The 27,429-nt window shown below is 35.5% G+C and overlaps 2 protein-coding genes across 2 annotated transcripts; both read left to right on the plus strand.

Moving 5' to 3' along the window:
* The first annotated feature begins 7,548 nt into the window (after positions 1 to 7,548).
* Positions 7,549 to 16,198, plus strand: LOC100803102 (F-box protein At3g54460). The gene is made up of 9 exons (XM_006591132.4): positions 7,549 to 8,245; positions 9,830 to 12,388; positions 12,477 to 12,684; positions 12,779 to 13,051; positions 13,171 to 13,230; positions 13,323 to 13,453; positions 13,807 to 13,921; positions 14,119 to 14,272; positions 15,842 to 16,198. The coding sequence occupies exons 1-9, from the start codon at positions 7,785 to 7,787 to the stop codon at positions 15,847 to 15,849; spliced, it is 3,969 nt and encodes a 1,322-aa protein (XP_006591195.1). The 5' UTR covers positions 7,549 to 7,784; the 3' UTR covers positions 15,850 to 16,198.
* Positions 16,199 to 20,147: 3,949 nt separating this feature from the next.
* PRP3 (repetitive proline-rich cell wall protein 3) lies at positions 20,148 to 20,706 on the plus strand. Its single transcript, NM_001250441.2, has one exon. The coding sequence runs from the start codon at positions 20,176 to 20,178 to the stop codon at positions 20,446 to 20,448; it is 273 nt and encodes a 90-aa protein (NP_001237370.1). The 5' UTR covers positions 20,148 to 20,175; the 3' UTR covers positions 20,449 to 20,706.
* Positions 20,707 to 27,429: the final 6,723 nt, after the last annotated feature.

Here is a 27,429-nt window from a genome sequence, read left to right on the forward strand (position 1 = left end):
AGTTCGTTTTGACGACCACTTGATGACTCTAGAAGTAGGGCCTGAGTCGTCGGGCCAAGGTAATGAGTGCTAGCGCTACCTTTTCTATCATTTGGTAGCTCTTTTTAGCGTCATGAAGTGTGCAACTGGTGAAATAAAAAGGGAGTTGGTGTTTCCCTTCCTCTTGTACGAGCATTGAGCTAATGGCTTTGTCAGCTACTGAGAGATACAAAAGTAGGGGTACTTTTGGCCTGGGTCAACTCTAAACTAGTGGTGTGGCTATGCTCTTCTTGAAAGCTAGGAAAGTTTGTTCGCAAGTCTCATCCCATAGGAAGGGCTCAGGATTTTTGAGCAATTTGTAAAATGGCTTTGCCTTTTCAGCAAGCCTCGGGAGGAACCTAGACATGGATGCTAGCCTACCATTCAATTTCTGAACTTCATAGATGTTAGTTGGGCTGCACATCTCTAGTATGGTAATGCATTTTTTAGGGTTGGCTTCAATTCCCCGGTGAGTGATCATGAAGCCAAGGAACTTTCCTCCGCCTACCTCGATAGTATATTTTTTGGGGTTGAGGCGCATGTCATATTTACAGAGTTCCCCAAAGACTTCTTCCAGGTCTGTCATGTGTTGAGCTATGCTTTGAGACTTGACGTCCATGTCATCCACATATATCTCGATGTTTCATCCGATCCACTATTTAAAGACTCGGTCCATCAGTCGTTGGCATGTAATGCCTGTGTTTTTTAGGGCGAAGGGCATGACCCTGTAGCAAAAGTTGGCATCTTCTGTGATAAATGTCATTTTCTCTTCGTTTGGAGCATGCATCCTGATCTAGTTGTATCTTGAGTAAGTATCCAAGAAGCTTAGAACCTAAAACACGGAGGCTCCATCGACTAGCCTGTCGATATTGGGCAAAGGGTATGCATCTTTGGGGCACGCCCTGTTTAGATCAGTGTAGTTGGTGTACATTTGTCATTTGTCGTTGGTCTTTTTGACCATGACGACGTTGGCGAGCCAAGTGGAGCACCTAACTTCTCTAATGAAGTTAGCGTTGGGGAGTTTGTCGACTTCTTCTTTGATAGCTTTGCATCGTTCTTCACCCATCTTTCTTTTCTTTTGTGATATTGGTTTGGCTTGGGGATAGATGGAAAGTTTGTGGAAGATGATGTTGGGATGGATTCTCGGCATCTCAGATGGGTGCCAAGAAAACAAATCAAAATTTTTGTGTAACACATCAGCGATGCACCGGTGCTCATGGCTGGTGAGGTCCCTACTCAGCTGCATACACTACCCAGGTTTAGGTCCGAGCTGCAGCTTGATGAGCTCTTTGATGGGTTTTGGGCCTTTGTGTCACACGGATCTATGTCGAATTTCTAGGCTTGCTTGGTAGACGGTCAGGGCTCGGATTGGAGACCCTTTATTCACGCTCATGACTTGAGTGCCTTCAGCTATTGTGGGGTGAGGATATGGTGCTACCTTCAAGCTTTTTGCATAGCATTGTTGTGCTTGCTTTTGTTCTGCCATGACGGTTATTATCTCCCTGGTTAGGGTATGGAATTTCATTTTCAAATGGGGCATGGAGATTATGGCTCTAAGCTCATTAAGTGTCTTCTTGCCGATTAAAGCAAAATATAATGTATCTGCATCAACAAGTAGATATCTTATGGTGAATCTCCTAGAAAGCTTGCCTTGATCGAAGGTGGTCATTAAGTCAGTATAGCCTCTGGTCTCTACTCTTTCCCCTGTAAAGCTGAGGAGTGGACCAGCGTGAGGGTGGACAGTGTCGGGGGAGACCTCGAGTGTCTGGAAAGTTTTTAAATACAAGATATCAGTGGAACTGCCCTGGTCGATGAGGACCTTAGACACCATGAAGTTTGCAATGATGATGGAGACAACCATGGGATCGTCCTGGTTGACGAGGTTGATACCCTTGAATTCCCTATCTGTGAAGGTGGTAGGAAGGAGACTTCGTTGTGATGGTGCATCGACAAAATTGATGTCGATGTTTCGAATGGCGTGAAGATGGCATTTTCGGGATTGTTCGCGGCCAGCAAGTGTACCGGATCACACAAGTAGTATAAAATGGTAAGAACCAAGTATCGAACTCTCGGGGAACTTGTGTTATCTGGAAAGCTATTTCGGTAAATAGGTGTCTGGTATGAAAAGATGATTGTGGTTATGAACAGGTATGTAAACTATCTATGCAAAAAGAAAGAAAATCACGTAAGAGAAATGTTGTATAAAAACAAGTAGAGAACAGGTTGGTCTTCCTAATAGGTTCCTGATGCTAGAACGAATGTTCTCTATCTAACAATGCCCATGTATTCCTATGTTGTCTCCTGGATTGTTAGACCCCGATTCCTCATGATAGCCTAGCCTAATCCAGATCAAGCCTCGTCCGCAGATTCTTCTTGTAAGACTAAACTCAACCAGGACCGCATTAAGACACACATACACAACTAAGTTCTTGTACCCCGATTCCTCGTGACAGCACAACAACTTAGCCCCATACTATCAAGGACTTTAGAATCAGACTAGTTTCCACTGTTGAATGACCCTAACAAAGCATGCATCTACGTGATCAAGGTAAAGGCATACTAGAATGAAAAGCAGATAGCACAGAGAACACACAAAACATCATTACAGAGATAGAAATATATTTACATCAGGTACCTACAGGGAAGATCCAATAGAGGATTTAGCTTTCCATGGTTCGGAAACCTCCTTTACAACACAGAGAAGAACAAGATGAAAGATAGCAAAAATACAAGTGGTGAGGATGTCTCCTTCACCTCTAGGATCTCACAATCACTCACAAACTTATCTCAAGTTCTCAGAACGACTTCCGCTTCGAGCTCTCGTCTCTGCAGATCTTCACACAGCAAAATCTCTCAGAACTCTTTGGAACTTGGACCTTTCTCTCTCTAGAACTTCCTAAACATGCAAAGCTTCAAGCCAAGGTTAGACTCTCGTGCATGTAGAGGCTTTTTCAAGAAAAATGCCAAACTCCCTCAAAAAATCTGATTTCAAGTTTAAATAGGTGGGTTGGTCCCTACTCGCACGCTTAGCGTAAATCTGAATCGCTTAGCACGCATAAGTGGATTGTGGCTTACCACGCTTCTCTCACTTAGCGGATGAGCTGAAGTGGTGCGCTTGATGACCTGGAGTGGTGCCCTCAGCGAACCTGACAGATCATCTTCTTCTAGATTCTTCCTCGTGCTTAGCCATTGAGTGTCACGCTTAGCGAATGCTCGCTAAGCCAGCAGATTGGCTTAGCGAGAAGGTGAAAACAACATTTTTACCAATTTGCCTAATTAACCTGAAATTAAGAGAAATTGATTATTAAACACACAAAACAAAAGTATAAATTATCTATTATCTATATTTAACATAAAGTACTTATAATATTATAAAACAACTATAAATTGGAGAAGTTTGATACAATATACACAAGTTTTATACACAAAAGTTAGTCGTTTTCACAGACTAACAGGGACTAGTTGGACTATCCTCAATAGGAAAATCCGCCCGCAATGGTGTTGATTCACCCCTAATTTGTTAGGCGGATTCCTGTTCTTGTGGAGGTTGTCGTTCACACCGTTGTTGTTGGTGTCTCTGTCTTCCTCGGTCTTCCGCTCTATCTCTTCTTCTATTTGCATTGTGAATCCTTTATTGCTCCTCTGGGTCTTGTTCCAACTTGGTAGTTGTCTGGCCTATTGACAAACTGGGCTAGGTACCCAACTTGTATAAGCTTTTCTATCTTGTCCTTAAGGGGCCAACAATCTTCTGTGTTATGACCAATACCGTGATGATACCTGCAGTATTTGGTTACGTCTAACCCCGACCTAGGAGGTTTCGTTGGGGGTAGCCTGATGGGAACCTTTAAGTTGAAAGCTTCCTCTAGAATTGTAGTGTGATTAACCGTTAGGGGTGTGTAACGCTCATACCTGGACCCTTTTGGGAAAGGTTGATGCTTGTCTGACTTGTGTAAGTCGGTCTTGGTACTTCTTTCTCACTTGTCGAGCTTCTGTATGACTTGTTTGACTTCATTCTTGAATTTGGACATTTTTCCATCTGGATGTAGCCTTTGGCTTACTCGCGCAACTCGTCCATGCTATCATGGATTTTTTTTTTGCACAGATTGTCCGCAAAATTGTTGGGGTGTAGGGCGAGGAGCATGGAATGCAACGCTACCTTAGGGTTAAGATTTTGGATTTGGACGATTGTGCGCCCAAATCTATCCATGAATTTTCTGAGAGACTCGTCATTTGCTTGTCACAGACTGGCTAAGGCAGTCGAGGTCATACAGTGAGATCTACCGGTTACATACTGCACACTGAAGTGTTCAATGAGGGTGTCGAAGCTGTCTATAGACCTAGGTGGTAGTTCGTTGTACTAGGTCAATGTCGCCCCCTTAAGGGACATTAGGAAGACATGACATAGAATCACATGTCATCATTAGTGTATAGGTTCGCCCGAGTCAGGAAGGCATTTAGGTGCTCATCTGGGTTTATGGTCCCATCATACCACTCGAGGTTGAGTGGTTTCCACCCCAAGGGTATGTCAGCCTCCATGATGCAGTCAACAAAGGGATGTTGACGAGTAGTCCGCCCTACTGGACAATGCATGTGGGAGAGACTTAAGTCATCTACAGTGTTGACTGTGCGTCGGGGGTGTGATTCCCCTTGGATGTGCTCAAGCAATGTGTGAGCGAAGTGCTCATTGCCTTGGGGACGTCTGATACGAGCCTCCAGCTGATCATGGTCAGCCTTTAGCTTTCTCAGCTCCTCCTCATAGCATTGCTCCTTCTCCGTAATTCGGTTTTGAAGTTGCTATAGAGAATTTGTGTCTGTCATAACTGCCGAATGAGGATGAAAGTCTTCGAAAGGAGTCTTGCGTCTAAGGCTAGACCAAGTGCTAACCATGGGTGAAAAAGGAGAGAGTTGATGAGAGATCGCGGGGTATATTTTACCATGTCCCCACGGTGGGTGATAAATGTACTTACCAAAATCCGAAGCTAGGACACATCAGGCTAGACGTGGCCAATGTAGGCTCTTGAACTTCACACGTCGACTTAGAGAGGCACCTTTGTTAAGAGGACAAGAGGGGGGACCTGCAAAACAAAGGACTCTGATGCTCAAGTAAGTATATGAGTTAGGAGATAAAGCAAGTGTATGCTTAAATGTAGGCTCGAGTGAGCAATAGAGAGAGATAAGCATAGGCTTGTTGCTTGTGTGCTGGTGTGTGTGGCATGTGTTGAGGGTTCAGTGGAACCTAGTATTTATAAGAGTGGAGCATATTTGTGGATTCTTGTTGGTAGGGGCTGTTATAGCCTTTGCAGATAATTCTTGACTTATAGATAATAGCTGATAGCTTGTAGATAATGTTAGAGATAAGCTGTAGTTTATAGATAAAAGCTAGAAAATAACTGTACTTTGTAGATAATGTGTGGCTTTGTAGATAATTAAATACCTGCCAGTAGATAAAGATACTCAATTATATTCAAATATTAATAGGTTAGAGATAACCTGTTAGTCAGGGAGCCTAACTGCTAAGGGCCGAGTGTTCATGCTCCTGTTGCAGGGCTGACGTGGAGGGTTGACACGTGTCTTAGAGTGTCATGTAAGGTGTCAATTATATTTTGTGGACCCTGGACAGTAAATGTGATTTCATATTATTAATTGATTCAATTGTTGTTGTGGTGCGATTTTAAGAATTATTATTGGATGCATGAAATTAGGGAGTTTGTTGGTAGTTTTTTTAATGGTATTCTTATAATTTTGTAAGTTGATCATCACCTTCTGGGAAAGGATGATGATATACATTTTATTATGAGATTATAATGTTATATACCTCCATCTGGGATGAGAATAATATTTATTTATAGATACTCCCATCTAAGATGGGGGAGAGATTCTAGATACCTTCATCTATGATAGGGAAGACTATGAGACACCATTACATGAAATATGAGCTCATAAACTTTTTGAAGAATCTGAAATCTACACTGATTTTGGAAACCAAAAAATTGAGTCTTGTGATTCTGGGAATCACTAAATTATGTCTGTTATATTTATTTGAATACACTGAGGTATTGTTGTTTATTTAAATATTTTATTTATTCAGAATGTCATGAATTGTAAGTGTTTTAATCTTATTTTTATTAGAGTATACACACACACACAAAATCTTATTTTAAATTCATTATGGATACCATGACTGATTTTCGGATTACAACGCCAGTTGAGAACAACATTATTTACAAAACTCTAAGTTTGTTTTATTCACTAGGATTATCATCTCATTAAAAGTGTTGTTTTCAAAGCACAAGGAAGAAGTTTTTGGAATTGAGGAGGCTTGAAAACTTAGTTACCTTTAAATACATTTTTAGCTTTGTTAGTACTCAGAATAATATGTCGAATGTGACTGATTACGTTATACTTTTAGTGTCGGTTATTTTTAGATACCTATATTTGAGAGTAATATTTTTACTTATGTAAAGACTTATTTATTTGACTTTATTTATTATACATGAGGTATTTTCGGACTAATATAATTTTGAGATTTTATATTCTTTTTAGTATGAGTTGTTATTTTAATAAAGGCGTTATGGTGGTTGTAGTAATAGTGGTGATTGTGGTGATGATAAATTAAATCTTTAAAATATTTAATTTTCTATTTGATAAATCTTATAGAGATTTTATAATTAAACGAGAATTTAATTTGAATTTAAAATATTTTAATCTTGACCTTACATTTTAATATAATGGATGAGAATGATCATTCTCATTCTCACATAAGAAGATCATTCTCACCTAAAACGTCCTTCGATCTTTCTTTATGTATATGAAACGTCTTCCTTTTTCTTTCTATATAAAGGGGATTAACAACCAACACCATAAATATTTGTAAAAAAAAAAACCCATTGAATTCCTTTGTCATTAACTTTAATGTAAGGATATTATAATAATTTATGTTTTAATTTTAATGTTTACGAGAGAGAAAAAATGATTGATAATTTAATGCTTAGAGAAAATTGTCTAAAAATTAATGTGGACAAAGATGAGAGAAGAAAGATAAATAATTATTTTAAAATTGAATCATAAATTAATATAATATCCTTAAATTAACTTATTATACAAAGGAATTTATTGATTTTTTTTACAAATATTTATGGTATTCCTTATAAATACTTAAGTATAAAAGTTATAATTTTTATTTTATATCGAATAATGTGGATTAACTATTGACTTATTAAGTTGATTCCTGTCCTAATATTACGATCGAATAGATTATCAATTCGAATTCGAATCTAATAACAGTGCTCAATAGCAACTTCATCTAATATCTACATGACATGCCGCATCATTAAAATTGAAAATTTGATCGGATATTTGATCAAAAACAGATCCATACAAGTGATATCTTTTGAAAGAGATCCATTTTGGTAAATATTTAGAGAGGTAAAGGTCGAAGTAAAGGTAGAAGTAAAGAGACCCATGTAAAAACTGACCCAAATTGGTCAAATAGCCGTTGTAAGTTATAACCACGTGGAGTGGAGCAGCGACTGGTAAAGGTAGAAGTAACCATAGCGAACGTCGTTTTATTTCTTATTCCCCACGTTTCAAAAAAACCGTGAAATTTTCTTAATCTGTTGGCCTTCTTCCACGATTCCTCTGACCTTTCTTCTTCACTTTTAATTTCTGGTCTTCGGTGATACCCAATCTATCTTCCGTTCAAATCCCAAACCCCCTTCGCATCCAATGCCCTAGTTTCGCTCCATTCTCTCCGGTTCCTCCCCACGATGTCCAGCGACACCTCCTTCGCGGACCGCAAGCTCTGCGGTTTCCTCTGTACGGTTCTCACACTCACTCCCCGCGACGACTCAGACACCACCGACATACCCTTCCCCGAGCCATGCGAAATCTTCGGCGAAGGGGGCGAGGTCGGCTTCCGGACCCCGAACGGCGTCGTTCTGGGCCCGGTGCTCGATTCGTTGCAATGCGGCGGTGGCGGCGGTGGCGGCTCCAACAAGATCAAGAGAAGGAACAAGATTGGAATGGTGAACGGGAGCGTGAGCGTGGTTCACCAGCTCCACGCCATGGTCACTCGCAAGTGCGCCAGAATCGACGCTCGCGTGGTGTGCGTTGAAGCGCTTCCTAGGGTTGTGGTGCTGGTTGACGTGTATGTCCCCGTTCAGGTATGGAGTGGCTGGCAGTTTCCGAGATCGGGACCCGTCGCTGGCGCCGTTTTTCGCCATTTGAGGTTAGCTTCTTCTTTCTCGCCTTCGAATTCTTTGTATTTATGTTTAGGGATTTAGTTACTAATAACATTGCAATGTGTAGAGAAAGATCACATGAACGATTTTGGTGAATTCTGCATAAGTAATAGTTTGCCATACTGTAGTTGTTTGAGGTTTTAATTTTTAAACTGTGGTTGAGTGGTATTTATTGGTGTATGTTTTGATTAAAGTTTGAAATCATAGTGTAGCGTGGTTTTACAGTTTGAGCAAAGTTTTTGAAATTCTGCACTACTTAGTCCTTTGACAGTTAGTCAGTTACCATGCTAAATTTGGCATTTTTTAAAAAAAAAATAAAATTAAGGAAATAAATAACTAGTTTAGCTAGATGTCATGGTTTTAATTGAAGGACTACAAGTACATACTACTAGAGATGGTGTAACTGTTTCATGTGATGTTGTCTGCGATTTGAATCTTTGGTTATCTTATTGCTTGTTTGGTCACGTGTGTTGGTGTGTATTTATGTGTAAATCGAGAAGCTGTGAATTGTAGCTTTCATGTTATTCTACAATTTGACATGAGATTTTACATGTATAACATAAATCTGAACAGACTATAAATACACTATAATTATTTAGTGGTGTGGATGAGATGGAAGATAGTTGTAACCTATGTAACTGATGTAATGTTCTTGCAAGGGTAGTTGCCGGATTCTTTTAGCTACTCTGCATACTAGAGAGTAGAGACTATTGCCTTGCAAACACGGTAACTTTGTGGTCACATGTTTCATTCCTGATGGGTTATATGAATATCATGACAATTATTGATGCATTGTGTTGATTTGCAAAAACATTGTTTTTTCTCTTTTGTACAAGATGAGAGAAAACTCAACATTTCTTTCTCTTTCCATTTCTATTGGGGGGGGGGGGGGGGGGGGGGGGGGGGTTAAAATGCATCTCAGATCATAAGATCCTTCCTAAAATGCAAATACATAACTCATAATAAAGATTAAAATTCAATACATAACACTCAACTCAAAATAGGTTCATAAGTCATAACATAACTCATAGTAAGTTCATATTACTTAATACATGCACACTAAACTAGGAGATCATTCAAATTAAAATCAGGAAAGTCATCTGTCATCCTCCAGATGATCTTCGTCCTCTTTAATGGCATTTCCTCTACCTTCATCATCATCATCAACAATTGGAGGAACCTCCAAATCATCTACTGGTGCACCACCACCTACTAGCTTCTTCTCCTGCTTCAACTAAGATAGCTTCATCTAAAGCATCCAATTCTAAATTTGCTTCGTTCTCCACCACAACCCATTCTTCATCAGAAGCTTTGGGGGAAAGTTTCAAAAGAATTTATATGATACATTGGTAAAATATGCATTCTTAGCTAGTTTCGTATTACACTACAAATTGATCATTTTATCAAACCTAATACCATCTCTAACATGATCATACAAGATCACTCACTGGTTTTATTCTCGGAATTCTGTAAACAATAAATTAAATTGTCTGCCTTCATTTTCCTGTGTGAATATACTTAACGGATGTCTTTGGCTGTCTTAGTTAGCTAATAGCTAAATGTTTATGCAGCTGTGATTGGAATGAGAGACGTTCAATGCTTTCATATCCAGACTATTGTAGGAAGACTTATGGAGCAAATGAGAGCATTTGGAACCTTTCTGATTGTCATGTACTTGGTTGCAAGCTCCATTCCGGTGTGAGCAATTCTTCAAGGAAAATACTATTTCAACTTCATGAAATTTTTAAGGCACTACCTGGTGTAGGAAAGCGGCAGACATTTAATAGTTCCAAGATAATACCTATGGATAACATTTGCAGATCAGGCATTTGGGAGTTATCTGATGATATTTTAACTAAGATTTTAGCTTCCCTGGGCCCAATGGACCTCACTAGGGTTTCTGCAACATGTCATCATTTAAGATCCTTGGCTGCTTCGGTAATGCCTTATACCAAGTTAAATCTGTTTCCTCATCAGAGGACAGCAGTTGAGTGGATGTTGCATCGTGAGCGAAATGCTGAGCTTTTGCCACATCCGTTATTTGTAGCTCTCTCAACTGAAGATGGCTTTAGTTTCCATGTAAATACTGTAACTGGTGATATTGTTACTGGGGAAGCTCCCACCGTCAAGGATTTTCGTGGAGGAATGTTTTGTGACGAGCCTGGCTTGGGTAAGACTGTAACAGCTCTCTCTCTTATTATGAAGACGCGAGGTACATTGGCAGACCCGCCAGATGGGGCACAAGTAGTCTGGTGTCAACATAATGGTAATCAGAAATGTGGATATTACGAGGTCAGTGTTAGTGGTAATCACATCACTGGTTGTACTACCTTGGGTAAGAGGGATGTGTGCCAAGATACCAGCAGAACTAATGATAACCATGATTACTCCTCCAAAAGAGCCAGATTGATAGATCCTGATCAGCAAATAACTAAACTTCATGATTCATGTTCCAGGGAAGAAAACAAATCACCTGTTGATGCATGTTTCAAGGAATCTATGCATTCAAATCAGTTCACTGGGAGTTTGAGTCGCATAAAGAAAAATCTACATTTCACATTTGAAGATGAAGCTATGATTTCCAAGGAAAGAGAAATTGGTGAAGGATTAATTAAAGCAAAGCATGCATTAGATGTTACATCTCATGTATCTCAAAACAAGTCGCCTGGGAAGCCTAAAGGTGACTGTTTTGAGTACAATGATACATGGATTCAGTGTGATGCTTGTCACAAGTGGCGAAAGCTTGTAGACAATAGTATGGCTAATTCTAGTGCAGCATGGTTTTGTAGTATGAACACTGACCCTCTGTATCAAAGTTGTAGTGTCCCTGAACAACATTTTCATAATATCTGTAAGATAACACACTTGCCAGGGTTTCATTTGAAAGGAACTTGTGGAGGTGAGAAACAAAATGTTTCTTTTTTCACTAGCGTGCTTAAGGAGCACTACTCCTTGATAAATTCTCAGACAAAGAAGGCCCTGACGTGGTTGGCTAAAATTTCAACAGACAAGCTTGCAGGAATGGAAACAAATGGCATCAGGGGTCCTATTTTAAACATTTGTACTGCATCTAATAGACATTTCCACAAAATATTTCAAGCATTTGGCCTCTTAAAGAGAGTAGAGAAAGGTGTTTGCAAGTGGTACTACCCTCAACATCTTAACAATTTGACTTTTGATGTGGCTGCCCTTGGCATGGCTCTCCGTGAACCATTAGATTTTGTTAGGTTATACTTGTCAAGAGCTACCCTGGTAGTTGTTCCAGCAAACTTGGTTGATCATTGGAAAACGCAAATAGAAAAGCATGTGAGGCCTGGTCAATTGCGGGTTTATGTTTGGACTGATCATCAAAAGCCATCTGTGCATTGTCTTGCATGGGATTATGATGTTGTCATAACTACTTTTAGTCGTTTGAGTGCAGAGTGGGGCCCACGTAAGAGGAGTGCTTTGATTCAAGTGCATTGGTTTAGGATAATTTTAGATGAAGGGCACACTCTTGGGTCAAGCCTGAACTTAACAAACAAGTTGCAAATGGCTATTTCATTGATAGCTTCAAATCGATGGATACTAACAGGAACTCCAACGCCTAACACTCCTAACAGCCAACTTCCTCATCTACAACCATTGCTAAGGTTCCTTCATGAAGAATCTTATGGACTGAATCAAAAGTCATGGGAAGCTGGTGTGCTTAGGCCATTTGAAGCAGAGATGGAGGAAGGGAGGTCTCGTCTGTTACATTTACTTCAAAAATGCATGATTAGTGCTAGAAAGATAGATTTACAAAGCATTCCACCATGCACGAAGAAAGTTGTTTATCTAGATTTTAATGAGGAGCATGCTAGGAGTTACAATGAATTGGTAATCACTGTACGACGTAATATATTGATGGCTGATTGGAATGATCCTTCACATATTGAGAGTCTACTGAATCCAAAACAGTGGAAATTTCGTAGTGCAACTTTAAAAAATGTGAGGCTTTCATGCTGTGTTGCTGGACATATTAAAGTTACACATGCTGGAGAAGATATTCAAGAAACAATGGATATGTTAGTACAAAGTGGTCTGGACCCTACTTCAGGAGAGTATACCTCCGTAAGATATAATCTCTTGTATGGTGGTCACTGTGTCAGGTAGTACCTAGGTTTTATTCTTTCTTGTGGCTTTATTTTTCTTCTGGTTGTTGCTGTTTATTAATTTTTTTCTTAATAAATTGTGAAGGTGCAAGGAATGGTGTCGCCTTCCACTCATTACCCCATGTCGGCATCTGTTGTGCCTTGATTGTGTTTCTATAGACAATACCAAGTGTACTTATCCTGGCTGCAGTAAATTGTATGAGATGCAGAGTAGAGAGGCCCGACCTGAAAATCCTAAACCGAAGTGGCCTGTACCCAAAGATCTTATTGAGCTACAACCTTCATATAAGCAGGCATGGTTAATGGAGAACTCAGTTAACATTCATCTTTTTTTCCCTCTTTCTGGTTTGCAATGCTAACATGCAATGTTGATTATTTAATACCCAGGATAATTGGGATCCTGATTGGCAATCTACATCTAGTAGTAAAGTCTCCTATCTCGTCCAGAGGTTGAAAGCTTTGCGAGGAACCAATGAAGAGACATACTTCAATACAGAAAATAGCAATGATGATTTGCATATTGAGAATAGTTTGCATAGAAGTGATGACAAATCATCAATTCAGACATGTTCTATGAGCAGCACTAAGACCAATTTGAACCCTGAGAAAGTTCTGATATTTTCTCAATTTCTTGAGCATATACATGCCATTGAACAGCAGGTACAGTTTTATGCCGCATTTTGTGTGTGATCTTTCATGAATTGTTCTATTTTATTTTTTGGCATCTGTGAATTCTTTTGCAAATGATCAAACTATTAAATTGGATTTCTCTTTGGCAGTTGACTATTGCTGGTATCAAATATACTGGAATGTATAGCCCAATGCATTCCAGCAACAAGGTATAATGCTGGAATTTTCTTTTACTGTTTCTTAAAATTAAAATTTACTTTTGGTTTCTGACCGTTGGTTAATTTGCCTTTTCCTTTTCCAGAAGAAGTCATTAGCCATGTTCCAGCATGATTCAAATTGTATGGCACTTCTGATGGATGGAAGTGCTGCATTGGGTCTTGACTTGAGTTTTGTTACGCATGTATTTCTAATGGAGCCAATTTGGGACCGAAGGTTAATATATCAAACTAATATAATTTGCAAACAAGAATATAAAATTAATTTTTTATTGCTTTTAAGACTGAGGGATAAAATGATTTTGAGAAATTTTAAAATTCTACATTATTTAATTTTCTTCTCAAGTTGAGCATAGTAAAATTTTCTGTGAACTTTCTGTGTGGCTAATATGCATTGTCAATACTGAACTTTTCTGTTTTGGGATTTAGCATGCAAACTGGAACCATGCTGCATAAAGTGACTGGCAGTGTATCTCTTGGTTTCCCAATTTGCTGGATCCTTCTACTTCAACCGAAATTGGCATGTTTATCCAGTTTAATTATTTTCTAACTTGACCAAAATGTTTTCAGTATGGAGGAGCAAGTAATTAGTCGTGCTCATCGTATGGGTGCTTCTCGTCCTATTTATGTGGAAACATTAGCAATGCGTGGTACAATTGAAGAGCAAATGCTAGACTTTTTACAGGTAAATCTCTATAAATTGAACTATCTTACACCTATTTGAGTGTACTACTAACAATGATGGGTCTCTTTGAAGGCCTTGTTAGTTTATGTTGTCGTTCATGTATGTCACTGAAAATTGTCTCCTCAATGTCTTTTGTTTTGTTTAGCTTTTATATTGTTGTTGTTGTTCATCTTTCAATTTGTTGATGGTTTAAGCAGGATGCTGATAACTTTAGAAGATCACCAATTAAGGATGCTACCGAATCTGTTGATGATAGTGGGGGACGAGGATATAGATCATTGCATGATTTTGCTGAGAGTAGTTATCTACTGAAACTTAGATCTGTGTATACTAATTTGGAAAGTCCAAAAGGTTTGTACATACAGTTTTTCCTTAACTGTTTTTTGTTAGCAAACATAGATTCAACAGAAAGATGAGTGATATTGCATTTGAGAAATTGAATGCGAGTAGTTTTTATGACTTCTATTCCTTAACTGTTTATTTGAAATTTTTGCCTGAAACAAAAAGTAAAAAGGTTATGGTTATGTTTTCGCCTAAACTGACTAATAAGATGCTTTAAAGTTTATAAGCCACCAGCTAAAAGTTTATAAGCTTGCATATTAAATTATAAGTGTTTTGTAAAATTATTGGAATAGTTGGTAAATGTAAAATAACATAAACATATTGTATAACTGTTTTATGTGAATTCTATTTTTGTTTTGTAGTCAAAAACATTTAATTAAAAGCTAATTAAATAGTTCTGTTAAAGTAAATACTAAAATATTATATGAAATAAATAACCCAAAAATTAATAAAAAGAGAAAAGTAATTAAAAAATAGTTACATATGAACAATGTTGAAGAACAGATCGAGGGTAAAGGTATATTAAAATAGTAAGGATATAAAGGAAGGAAAAAATAAACTACATGCTTATAAATTATAAGCTACCTGAAGTAGCTATAAGTTAGTGAAATATACTTGTTTACCAAATACCTTAATTTGGTCAAACAAAGCTTACAATGTAGTCAACTAAGTTACAAGTTTGCTTATTGGACATGCCAAACACACTAGATGTTTGGAAGTGATAAAGCTGTTGAAATCCTACTATGATTTTCTTTTCGAGTGAAAGAATCAAGTGATACTTGCATTGCTCAAAAGTCACAAGTTATTGTCAATTCACTTGGTGAATTTTGGTTAAATGAAATATTGTACTCCCTTCGTCCCTAAATATTAGACTCTTTTAAATGATTCACACCCTTTAAGAAAGTTAGTTAATATATTTAATAGTATTAAAATTGTTAACAATTTGTTTTATTTTGCCAAAGTTACCCTTAAAATTATTGGGACTCATATCTTTCCTTTCACTTAATTACTTCCCCACTTAATTAATTAATGTGTGTTAATCTTATCTAATCCTTATAAGAGAAATAATGATTTATCTTTTTAGTACATAACATTTATTGTAAAGTAATTAAGAGTATTTGGATCAAAATATAATTAATGCAAAAGACAACTTGAAACAAACATAATTGAAAAAAGACTCTTATATTTAGGGACGAAGGAAGTATGTCCGAGCACTTTAAGCCTGTTGAAACTGATGGCATGCTCTGACCCCTCTGAATAGGACACCCTCTCCTCTCAACTTTCCCTTACCAAATTGTATGTTTTTTGAAAATGAATTTAGGATATGCACTTGCACTTGAATGAATTCTTTTACTTTTCTTTATTAACTTGTTAATTTATTTATTTTTTTAGAATATAATTAGAATGTATTGAGTTACACTGTCTTCCAATATGAATAGTCATATAGGTGAAAGTTGTTGACTTTTAAAAGTCTATCTAGAATGATTTCTAATTAGTTGATAATGTAAAAATCTTTATACTATCACTATCTTAATTAAACTCTTGTGATAATGACTTTTTTATCCGTTTTTACTTCAGGTGTTTGATTGATCAACATCAAGCAAGTACTGACTAATTTACTTGGAGCAAGTCCTGTGTACATTTTGCAAGTTTGCATGCTCTTGAATATGGTTTTACTTTTTGAGTATATAGTCTTACAAGTGCTCATCTAATGAAAGATGCTTCCATATGCATTGGAGAGTGGAAACTATTCTTTTTGTGCAGATTATGGAGCTATTTGCAGCGTCGCTTCTGTTTGCCAGTGATTAATGAAATACCGGAAGTGTCCCTGCTTATTCTTATGTAAAGGATTTAGTCTAGTTGATTTGATGTGATCTAGTAGGCAATTTGGAGTCAAGTATTCGAATTGAAATAAAATGTTGAGTTATTGGAAAACAAGTGTTCTCCCACACCCTTTCTCTTAACAGTAGGTAATATTGAAAAATCATAATAACCCTTGCCCCCTAAAATTGGTGATATCATGTATGTTCTTATGACTATCGATTTCATTATATGCAGCTAATATTGTAATTATTAGCAATGATCCCAGTGCTTATTAGTCAACAGAAATTTCAAGATATATTAGCAATTTGAGGGAGAAAAGGTTTCTGTTCAATTTATTCTCATGTTAGCCTGGGTTTTTAATTGATTATTATGCTTTGTAGGTTTGTTCATTTAGTCATTTGATTTTGTTGGTCATTCGGAACGACCACCTGGATAGTGTAGAAGTTCAATTAGTTATACAATAGGATATAATATATATGGATGGAGAGATAATGATAAAGATAGATGGATGAATGGATAGAGGTAAAGACAGATGGATAATCTTGGATTAAATTTAATTTTGGTTACGTATGAGTAGAAACTCCCAAATTCTATAATTGTATTCACTCACAAGTTCTACTCCCAAATTCAATATTCACTCACAAGACACAAGTTGATTATTATGGGACAACATAAGGGGATAGGATTACCTCCTAGGGGAGGAAAGAAATTAAAAGTTAATTTTCAAAATAGTAACCAACCTCCCCGTATCAATGTGTTTTTTCACGTTAAAAAGGAAAAATAAATATCACCAATCATGCTATAGGCCTCAATTTAGCCCAAAATATGCAGACAAGTCTAAAATCCATAATTAACTAATAAAAATGGTCCTAATGTATTCCAAGCTTGAAATCAAGAATCGACCAATCAAAATATTCTTAAATAATTACAGGTTCAATTTAGGACTTAATGACAATACAAAATCCATACTTAAGCTCAAAATATTTGATTTAATCTTTCAATCAAGTCCATAACGACTCATGGATAGCTAACACCAAATTGGATGAATTTCGACAATTAGGTTTTTCATAACTTCTCTAACTCTCTTGACGCTTTTGTCATTAGATACAAACCACAAATGGTTCAATTGTAATTTGTCTTTGGTATATTGATAGGTTCAATATTATTTTTTTCCGTTCTTTCACTCCAAAGATTGAAGGAAAAAGAAACTTTATGTTAAAAAAATGTAACTTAAAATTATATTTTCTTTTCATCCTTTGGTCTCTTCTGCTTCTAATATTATCCAGAAATAATGAATTGAGTTCATATAAACATTTTGGATGCTGCCATTGAAATAGTGGTTCTTGCTATATTTCACAGGGCCTCACCCATTTTATAAAGTATTTTTTTCCATGTTTAATGATAGTTAAAAAATATTCGATAGTAGTAGTAGTAGTAAATTTGCTATAATTTTGACAAAAAAATGAGTATTTTATTAAACTCACTACAAATTTCATAGAAAAATTTATTTTTTTCTGCACAATTTCTTACAAAATTTGTTTTGTATTATAAACTTACATATTTTTTCTCAAAAAAATTACAATAAATTTTCCATTTTTTAAAATCAGTACCTTATAATTTATTTTTTTAAAAAAATACCTTTAAGAGTGCTACTAAATTTCCTTAAATTCACTAAGAAATCATAAAAAAAATAGTTTTTTCTGCAAAGTTTTTTTTACGAAATTTTTTTTGTATAAAAAAAATTCTTTTAGATTTTCCAAAAAAAAATTACAAATAAATTTTCCATTTTTTATATATTCGGTACCAAATAAATTGTAAGAAAAACCTTAGGAGTGCTATGAAAATAAAGTAAGGAAAATATATTTTAATATTATAAAAGTCAATTAATTAAAAAAATAGTTAATATTTGAATAGTATCGCTAAATGCTTAAAATTAACTATAACAAATGATATTATATAAATCATTATTTTAATTTGTAGATTATAGATTATTTTAGCCGTTTCAATTTGGTTTTTCTCTGCCACTTCCAAATATAATTGAATTTTCAAAAGTATAATTTACTTATATATATTTTTATTTGAATAAATTTTGGAAGAAGAGAGCTAGGTTAAGATTAATGTCTGTCCTTACTTAAATCCTTTCTAAAAAAGGAACAATTTATGAGTGAAAATTAATAAGCTTAAACATTTTAGTCTCAAGATTGTCTCTAAATAAAAATAAAGCATTTCTAATTTAATTGAATGCATGTACATAAGTGAAAGCTACCACACGTAGTTTTGGATTACAAGGTGTTTATAGTCCGACAGTTTCTATGTGATACATAATTGAGTTTTTCAATTTACTAAAAAAATTAATAATATTCCCTTATGTGTCATATTAACATAGATTGAAATCATAGTGGTCCCTAATCATATGCAGATAAGGCCTCTTGATGCCAAGACCTTTAAGTAGCTGCCTATCATTTTGGAAGCATGTGTAGTAGGAGGTATTTCTTAGAATTTGACATCGATGTTTTAAGAGAATCAGATGAGTCATCAAACTGATAAAGATAATGGATTAATAGGTCACTAATCAGATCAAAATTTCATTAATCAAACTGGTTTAACTTGATATATATTAAAAAAATTATAAAAAATATAATTAATTAATTTTATTTAATCATTCAATACTCTAAATTTAAAATGATTGTCGTTATAAAATACCTAATATATCAAATAGTCATCAATATTCATGTCAATGCAACTTTATAAATAAGTTTCAAATACAAACAAACATTCAATGTGTTAAAAATAAAATTAAGTTTACAAAAAATTTATATATATATATATATATATATATATATATATATAAAATAACACTTGATTCAATCAAAGACTCAATGGATTTAACCTGGACTACACCAATTCTAATATATTTACGATCCCGACCGGTGTGTTTATTGGATTCCGATTGAATTCTGTCCAATCCGATTCTTAAAGCAATGCGTGACATGCGTCCAAGTTAACCTATTTTGGTCGATGGTGGAGGGGAGCGAATCTTCCGCTCAATAATGCATTTACTTGACCAATAGTGTTAGTAATGCATGCTTGATTTCTTTATGCAAGATTTTGATTCTGGGCTTTGTGTATAACAATAATTTCTAATAGAACATTTAATCCCATTATATTCTGAAATTTACACAAAAGCTGAGTTCTAAGATGGGTTCTGCAATTCACATACATTGTTGCTGAAATCCAGCATCAGTACTTCAAATTCCACTTGTCATGCTTGATTACGACGAACGAATGCCGACACTACGCTGGCTTTGGACCATAAATTTAAGTAAATAATTAAAACCAGCGTTTTTAAGTTACACACTCATCATATAATGTGGTCTTTAACATCTTGATTGTGACACTACACATGCTATAATTTGCATGTATAGTGATGCAATTTGACCGTAGAAGTAATTTTAACGTTACTATTAAATCCTTTTTTCAACTTGCCAAGGCTTGTGGGGTTGTCGCATTTAATATAAACATGTCTTGAAGTTTCTCACAAGATAAGGAGTGTCCCCTCTCATTGAAATTTATATCGAACTTTTGACTTTTCAATAGAAAAGCATGAAATTTATTGAATTTGAAATTTAAAAAATGTTTTTTTTAACCGAGAGACATTGAAATATTTTATTTGTCACTCAACTAATTTTCTTTTATCATATGGTCCCATTTTAAGATAAAATAATATCTTTAATTATAACTTAATTCTCAAGTTAGAGATCAAACATTATACCTTAATTAGTTAAAAATCCAACTGTGTGAAATCACTTCTATCAACAACGAATTTTGGCCCATCTTGTGCTAACAACTAAGTTGTTATTAATTACTATACAGATTGCGTCTAGGTTCTTCATTTACAATACCATGGGACCTAGGAGTCTCAATCCCTTTTGAATAATCCACACCAAACTTTGGCATATAATACAATGACAAAGCAAGTCATTAATGACCTAGATTGAGACCTAGCACCTACACCGAGCCCTTACTAGTATAAAAACCGAACACTAAGTGTGAGTTATGCACACCAACACCAAAACAAACCCACTAAGATGGCTTCCTTTGTATCCTTCCTAGTGCTGCTTCTTGCAGCCCTTATCCTCATGCCTCAAGGGCTTGCTACTTACTACAAACCAATTAAGAAGCCACCAGTGTACAAGCCTCCAGTGTACAAGCCACCAGTGTACAAACCACCGGTTTATAAGCCAAAACCACCGGTTTACAAGCCGAAACCACCGGTTTACAAGCCACCATATAAGAAGCCACCATACAAGAAACCACCTTATGGAAAGTACCCTCCAGTAGAGGACAACACCCATGCCTAAAGCAAGCAATGAGGTCTATTATCTACTTAATAAATAAGAGGAACTGCTTTGTGTTTTCTAGCATTGTGACTTACAACTTCGTAGCAATGCATATTCTTGACTCTTGCATGCACTTCAATCCTTCGTAGCATTAATGATGTGGCCAAGTCATCATGAGCATCATACTTATTTCTTTGTGAATGTAAATCAAAATTATAAGAGAGAAAATGGTGCTTTTGTACTACAGATTACTATAAATAAAAAACTTTTATGGTTTTCAGATTGTGCTGGTTGATTGATTTGCTCTACCATTAATTATGACGAAACGTAGTTTTTTTTTTTCTCTTTTTTAATCCGTAAAAATAAAAAAAATAAAAAAATAAATTTATAATAATTCACACTTTATTTAATTAATCGAAATAAATTCCATAATAGATGATACATAGTTTGACATACTATTGTTAAGCTTAAGATTAAAGATCGACCCTATGTTGCAACTAAACTTTCTACAATCAATTTTATAAATTGGATTGGTGCATGTAAGTCTAGCTAGCTAGAGGCAGAAGAACAGTACTAGAGTAGTAGATGGAAGCCACTCTCCACGCACCTCAAATAACTCGCAATTAAACTTGAGCATAACATCAATAGCGACTTAAGTTAATTTCAATTATGGGCTCTATTTGAACAAATTTCTCTATAAATATTTCCAGAAGAAAATATTAAGAAAACAATAAATTGAACTTCTCATTTAAGTTAAAATAAACATATTTGTATATTTTTTATATAAAAACTCTCATTTAACTTCTCTTAAAAATATTGAAGTATATAAATTAATTTTAGCTTATGAAAAAAAAAATCAACTTATTTTAATTTTCTATTCTTAAAAAGCCATAGTTATAGTTAATGTGTACAAAGACCAGTTCCTACGAGAGTTGCTGTATCCTCCTAAACCAAATATCCGAATACTCCTACTCAGTAAGAATATTTTGATATCTGTTAATAATTTTATAATAAATTATTTATTTAATTTGACATTTTAATATTTAATTTCTTTCCAAGTTTACCCCTTTTCCATATGACCAGTCAACTTATCCTCTTCATTCGACTTTAAAAAGAGTGGGTGGTGGTGCGGTGAAGCTGAAAACCACACACAATGATGGTGGTGGAGAATGTGAAAATGGTTGTGGTCGGAGAAGGAGGTACAAGGGACAAAGTTAACTGAGGAAAAAAAAAACTCAGCGTGAGAGAGGGTCTTTTGAAAAAAAGGACAAATTTGGAAAGGAGAAAAAAAGTTAAAAAGTGTGTTAACAAGTGTGAATGCTTAGGTGATTCAGTTACTTTTTCGCCACATATGATCGGAGGAATAAACATTTCTCTTTTTCATATTACTATTTTTGTATGTTTGTCTACACGTACATGTGGACGGTTATTTGTATCAAGTATCAACTACATATGGGTGTCAAAATTTAAAACTGAACCGAATTTAATGAATTGATTCAACAACTCTAATATATATGTGATGTGATTTGAATTTTAATAATTTGCGTACGATTTTAATTTAATTTTGAACCTACTTCAGTACAAAAATTTACGTATAATCTTACTACAAGTACTTAAGTCACCACAATCATCTACACTCACATCTTGAAAAAGTGACATTGATAGCAAATTCATGAAGTACTCACAGCTAACGTCATTTGATGGTTGAATGAACCCCTCAGCTACCCATAGCTGAATGAGTGTTCTCTTATCAAACTCAAAACCTTTTGGAAACAATGAACAATAAGCAAAACAGTTTTCCAAAAATGAAGGAAGATGGTCAAAACTCAGTTTAAGGATTGCAAAGATTTTGTCCTTCTCTTGATCTATCTTTGAAAACCCAACTTCCTTAGAGGCTATTACTATGCGCACCCAGCATAATTACTGGTACATCCAGCATAACAGCATAATTCCCGTTTTGTCCTTTCCTAAAATTGATACAAATTGTCAATTCATATAAGATTTACGGATTGTCCAATCTGTAAGTAGCCCAAATATTTTTTTAATTTTTTTTTTAAAAAAATATGTTTTATGAATTAATTTAAAATTAATGATTCATGCAAGAATCAAACTTATAACTTTCACGTTATTAACACGACATTCTAACCAATCTCAATATTCTTGTCAACCCTTTTAAGTTATTTTCTTTATGTTAGTTTTTAACCGATGTTGAAAGTGCCGATGTTGAATGTATTATCGTTAACATCGGTTTTAAAAAAACTGATGTTAACGTTAATTTTACAACATCGTTTATTTAAATAACCAATGTTGATAATAAGAATTACACCCAAAAAAATGTATTAATGTTGATAGTTAACATCGGTTTTTTGGAAAAATCGATGTTAACGTAACTTAACATCGGTTTTTTTATATAAAATTGATGTTAACGTATGTGTTAATGTTGACAGTTAACATCGGTTTTTTGGAAAAACCAATGTTAACGTAACTTAACATCGGTTTTTTTACAGAAAACCGATGTTAACGTATGTGTTAATGTTGACAGTTAACATCGATTTTCTGTAAAAAAAAAGAAAACCGATTTTAACGTACGTTAACATCAGTTTTTTCCAAAAACCCGATGTTAACGTATGTGTTAATGTTGACAATTAACATCGGTTTTTCCAAATAATCGATGTTGTTTTCAGGATTTTTTTTTAAATATTCTCTCTGTTTTTACAAAAAAAACCAAAATTTAACCTGTAAATTTAAAATTAGACCACACAGCATATATGATTTGCATTTTGCTTTCAAATAGGTTTTAGCAGAAAACTAGCTAGTAAACTATTAAAATGAAACATCAATTGTAAAAAATGTAATGCAAAGTACGGTAAACTAATTAAGTAACCTAAAGTTACATAGTTCCCTAACATCCTATGTTTGATTTCTAACTTTTAGATAATATTGTGCCCACTGCATGTGAAGCGCCTTGAATCTCTCTGCTTCCAATGATCTAACATCATTAAAATACTGGATGATCAAATAAAAGATAAATTAATGATGTAATAACAATGATAAGAAAATCAACTTTGTTTGAAATAAACAATTACCGTTTCTCAATTATTCCTGAAAGTTCCTGAGATTATCGTGGACATCTAGTGCATGACGTAATAGCTGTACTCAGTGTTTCGTTTTTGTCTATTACACTAAATACATAATGAAATTTGGATATTAATTAAGCGTTAACTACAATTAGTGTACACACACATAAGCAGTATATATAATTAGAAGTTTAATTTAAATCACGTACCTTAACAACAATCCACCTAGCCGCAGCCTTGGATTTAGGTTGTGGAGTATCATCAAGTCCTTTCAAAGCACTATTGAATACGAGGAACATTAAAATATTGATGTTGTTGAGTTATGCTAATGCAAATATATTGAAAACAACATTGACCTGTTAATTATTCCCTTAAGGTAGTTGTCTGGCCTGTTATGTAAAGAACAAAACCAGACAACTAGGTTTTCCTTAGGCAAAATGACGACCATTTGCCAGTGTCCGCTGCAGTGGAGACGAATATGGGCTATTGTAATAGTATAGATTATTTAAATTCAGTTGTTGTGTTTGACTTACCAATTCAGGTAAGCTCCAAGGTAAACATCGCGTTTTGAACCCTGCATCCAACTCTTGATGTAACTTTTCGATTCAAATTGTGATTGCCCAAATCTCTGAATGGACTGTGGCTCGAGAAATCCATACACATCGGAATTCCCCGCTCACATACTTGTCTCAGTCAGATGCCTGTGTTGTTAAGACAAAGTTAATTATGTATGAATTTAAAACAATTACTTTGTTAATTAACAGTAATCTAAATTGACTTACAAAATTCACAACTGTATAACAGAGATGCTGAGACATTGACCACCGTGTGCTATTTCATACAGATCTTCATGCTTTATGTACAAGGGAAAGTCTGAATTAAACAGCCCGAACAGGGAAGCATCCCACATAACCTTGAGAGGCTTCAAAAACAATTGTGGGATGGTCAATGTCATCAGATGCAGAGGATCATCGACCTCACGATCCGGGCTTTTTGGAGGTTTTGCTAGAGACACAACTGCCTGTTAATCAAACATAGTTAATTAACAAGTTTTGATTACAGTGAACAAATCAATTGAAAAAAAGAAACATATAATCAGAGTAAAATACCTGTTCTGATAAACGTTTCACGAGATGTATCGGCCAAGCAAGGAAGGTGTTAAGTGTCTGCCCCACTAAGGTAACCTTGTCAATGGGTACAGGAACGGGAGTCTCTGCATCTTTAACCTCCTCAACACCAACCTTCACTTGGCCATGCAACAAAGGGATGTTATGAACCACTGTGGATCCCTCATAAAGTCTTCCTAGGGCAACCAAGTAGGAAGGATTTTCTTCAATTTACAGCCCGCATTTGTCTGAGTCATCCGTCTCTGGATCGTTCCCTGAGGAATCAACACAACTCTTCTTTGTGCTGACACGAGCACTTGAGGGACCAACCTTTGGCTCCGGAGGCAGTGTAAATCCCTGTGATTGCATCTGAGACTGAAACTGGGACTGCATTTGGCTGAAGGATGCCATCACCTGCTGAGTAACTTTTTCTGTGATCGACTCCTCCAGCTAGTCCCTGATTTGTTGGGTTAACTGTTGTAGGTCTTCAGGAGGCATAGAGGAAGAACTACGGGACATTCGTGTAGCCAATCCGAAATATTGCTTTATGGTCACATCAGCTCCAGCAGCACGGACACGGCCAGGGTGCTCTGATCGCCCAATGACAACAGTCAGGACATCCTGACGTCTATGGGGGACGAACGATCCCTGTGACGCCTGCTCCTCCAAAGAATCCTGTACATAACACATATATCTGTCCAAGGCATTCACAAAATACACAAAGATAATTACAATTCTTAATTGAAAATGACTTACAATCTTCTCAGTTATTTCCTTTGTTGCCTCAGACGTCATCGGCCCAGTTTTCTTTGTGTAGACCATTTTTCACTTCATGTGGCGTCTGATGGGAGATGGAGGGTCAATGACGCCCTCAGTGCTTTCGGATTGGGCAGCTTCCTCCAGTCTTTTCTTTGTCTTCTCAGCCATAAGCTTTTGTTCTAAATATTCATAACCCCCACGAAACAACACGTGGGGGGCAGTGTTTTGCTTCTGGATGACTTGTGTTTTTTTCCGCACATCCTGCAAAAATCGAACATTAATGAAAATGATTACTACAATGAATTATAAGAAGTTATTTTTTTTGTGGAAAACAACTAAAATGACAAACTACATACCTCCCACGAGGGGTCTCTGCGGGTCTGACAAAACTTGGCCCATTTCTCCTTGCTAATGTCGCATTTTTCACAGACAGTGTCGTCCACACCGTCCTTGTCGGCTGCAAGTGCCCATTTCCTGGTCAAGTCAGATTTAAACTGCCTCCACGGCTTGTCGACAGTCTGAAGAATTTTCTTCTTTGTCCTACTGTTAGAAGCTTCAGGGATTTCAGATGTTAAGATCAAGTAGTTAACATCGGTTTTGACATCGGTTTTGAAAAAACCGATGTTAACTAACTCGACTTATTTACAAAAATGTCATCGTGCTTTTCTTAACATTGGTTTTTTAAAAAATCGATGTTAATCGTGCGATGTTAAATCTATATTTTGTAGTAGTGTTTAGGTATCTCATAAATTAGTCAATTTTATTTTGAGTTCTTAAATTTTTTTCTTTTTATTTGATCCTTGATATTTTATTTTTGAGTTCATGCCGTTAAAAATTTTAAAATGCAATTTTTTACTACTAAAAATAATAACAATGTAAATTTATTTAAAATATTAAATTACCATTTATGGCAATTCAATTGGAAAAAATGAAGTAGATATGATCAAATAAAACCTTACAGACAAGACGAAGTCTAAGGTGGTCAAGTGAGTTAGGTGATTTCTGGTGGTCAAATAATTTTTTGCCAATAGATTTATTAATAAAATATTAAACCATTCAGATGAAATCTTTTTGTCAGTTTTTAACAATTAAAATTATTTCCTCCCTTGTCTGTCGTGCACCACCATTGGCAACACGTCACTACCTTGCTTTACTTTCCACTCTTCTTCTTTCCCTCTATTTCCCTTCGTACTTTGACACCTCCGTAACCTCACTGTCATGTTGTTGAATTCACATCCTTGATTTTAATTATGACAAACCATTAGCAAAACAAATTGAAAGGATGATGGGTTTAAGTGATGGCTAACATTTCTCCCAAGCGTTTTAGTGTTTATTCCTTAAGAAGCATAAGTGTTCTTTCATTCTGATGTACTTAGAATGATGCTTAGAAAGGTTCGAAGAATTGTTGTGAGAGTTGAAAACTTAGAAGAATCCTTAAAGCCCATCAAAATGATGAAATTTGCTTCCCTTTGAATACTTAGTTCTTGGCAAGATACTGAACAACCTTACATAAAAGATTCATCAAAAGATTCATCAAAGGCTACCAGAAGAACATCTTGGTTTAGAATGAAGTTATGCAGAGTCTACATAGAATGACAAACACCTTGACTCTGAGTTTCTAAACATCAGAATGATTCAGAAAGACTCATAATGCATCACTTAAACAATATTAGAAGATTAAAGTTTCACATTTCTTCACTTTGCATATGCCACCACAATCACTGTAGGCACGTTAGAAAGTAAGAATTGACTGCATAAAAAGATGTAAAATTGTTGAATGATGAAGTTGTCCATGAGAAGCATTAATGTAAACCATCAGATTGAAGGACTAAAGAAAACTACTCAGCCTGACCATAGACAAAACACTAACACACCAACAACTCAATTTCTACTAAGTCTTTCTAAAGTAAATCAACTTAAGAATGTTTCAAAGTTGTGAACAAGTGTTAAGAGTGATGAAGTTGTACGACTTCGGATTGAAATTTCTATCTAAACTTCGTCAAAGGAATTCATTAAGCATGGACTCATTCTTTACAAACATCATAATGACTATTGTGATG

This window comes from Glycine max, chromosome 11 (assembly GCF_000004515.6).
Source record: "Glycine max cultivar Williams 82 chromosome 11, Glycine_max_v4.0, whole genome shotgun sequence".
In the NCBI taxonomy this organism is placed as follows: domain Eukaryota; kingdom Viridiplantae; phylum Streptophyta; class Magnoliopsida; order Fabales; family Fabaceae; genus Glycine; species Glycine max.

Bases quoted from the DNA above. Each gene is read 5' to 3' on its own strand.
- PRP3 (NM_001250441.2), top strand. From the start codon at position 20,176: ATGGCTTCCTTTGTATCCTTCCTAGTGCTGCTTCTTGCAGCCCTTATC.
- LOC100803102 (XM_006591132.4), top strand. From the start codon at position 7,785: ATGTCCAGCGACACCTCCTTCGCGGACCGCAAGCTCTGCGGTTTCCTC. The intron at 12,389-12,476 runs GTAGTACCTAGG...TAAATTGTGAAG, and splicing joins TATGGTGGTCACTGTGTCAG to GTGCAAGGAATGGTGTCGCC. The intron at 13,922-14,118 runs GTAAATCTCTAT...TGGTTTAAGCAG, and splicing joins AAATGCTAGACTTTTTACAG to GATGCTGATAACTTTAGAAG.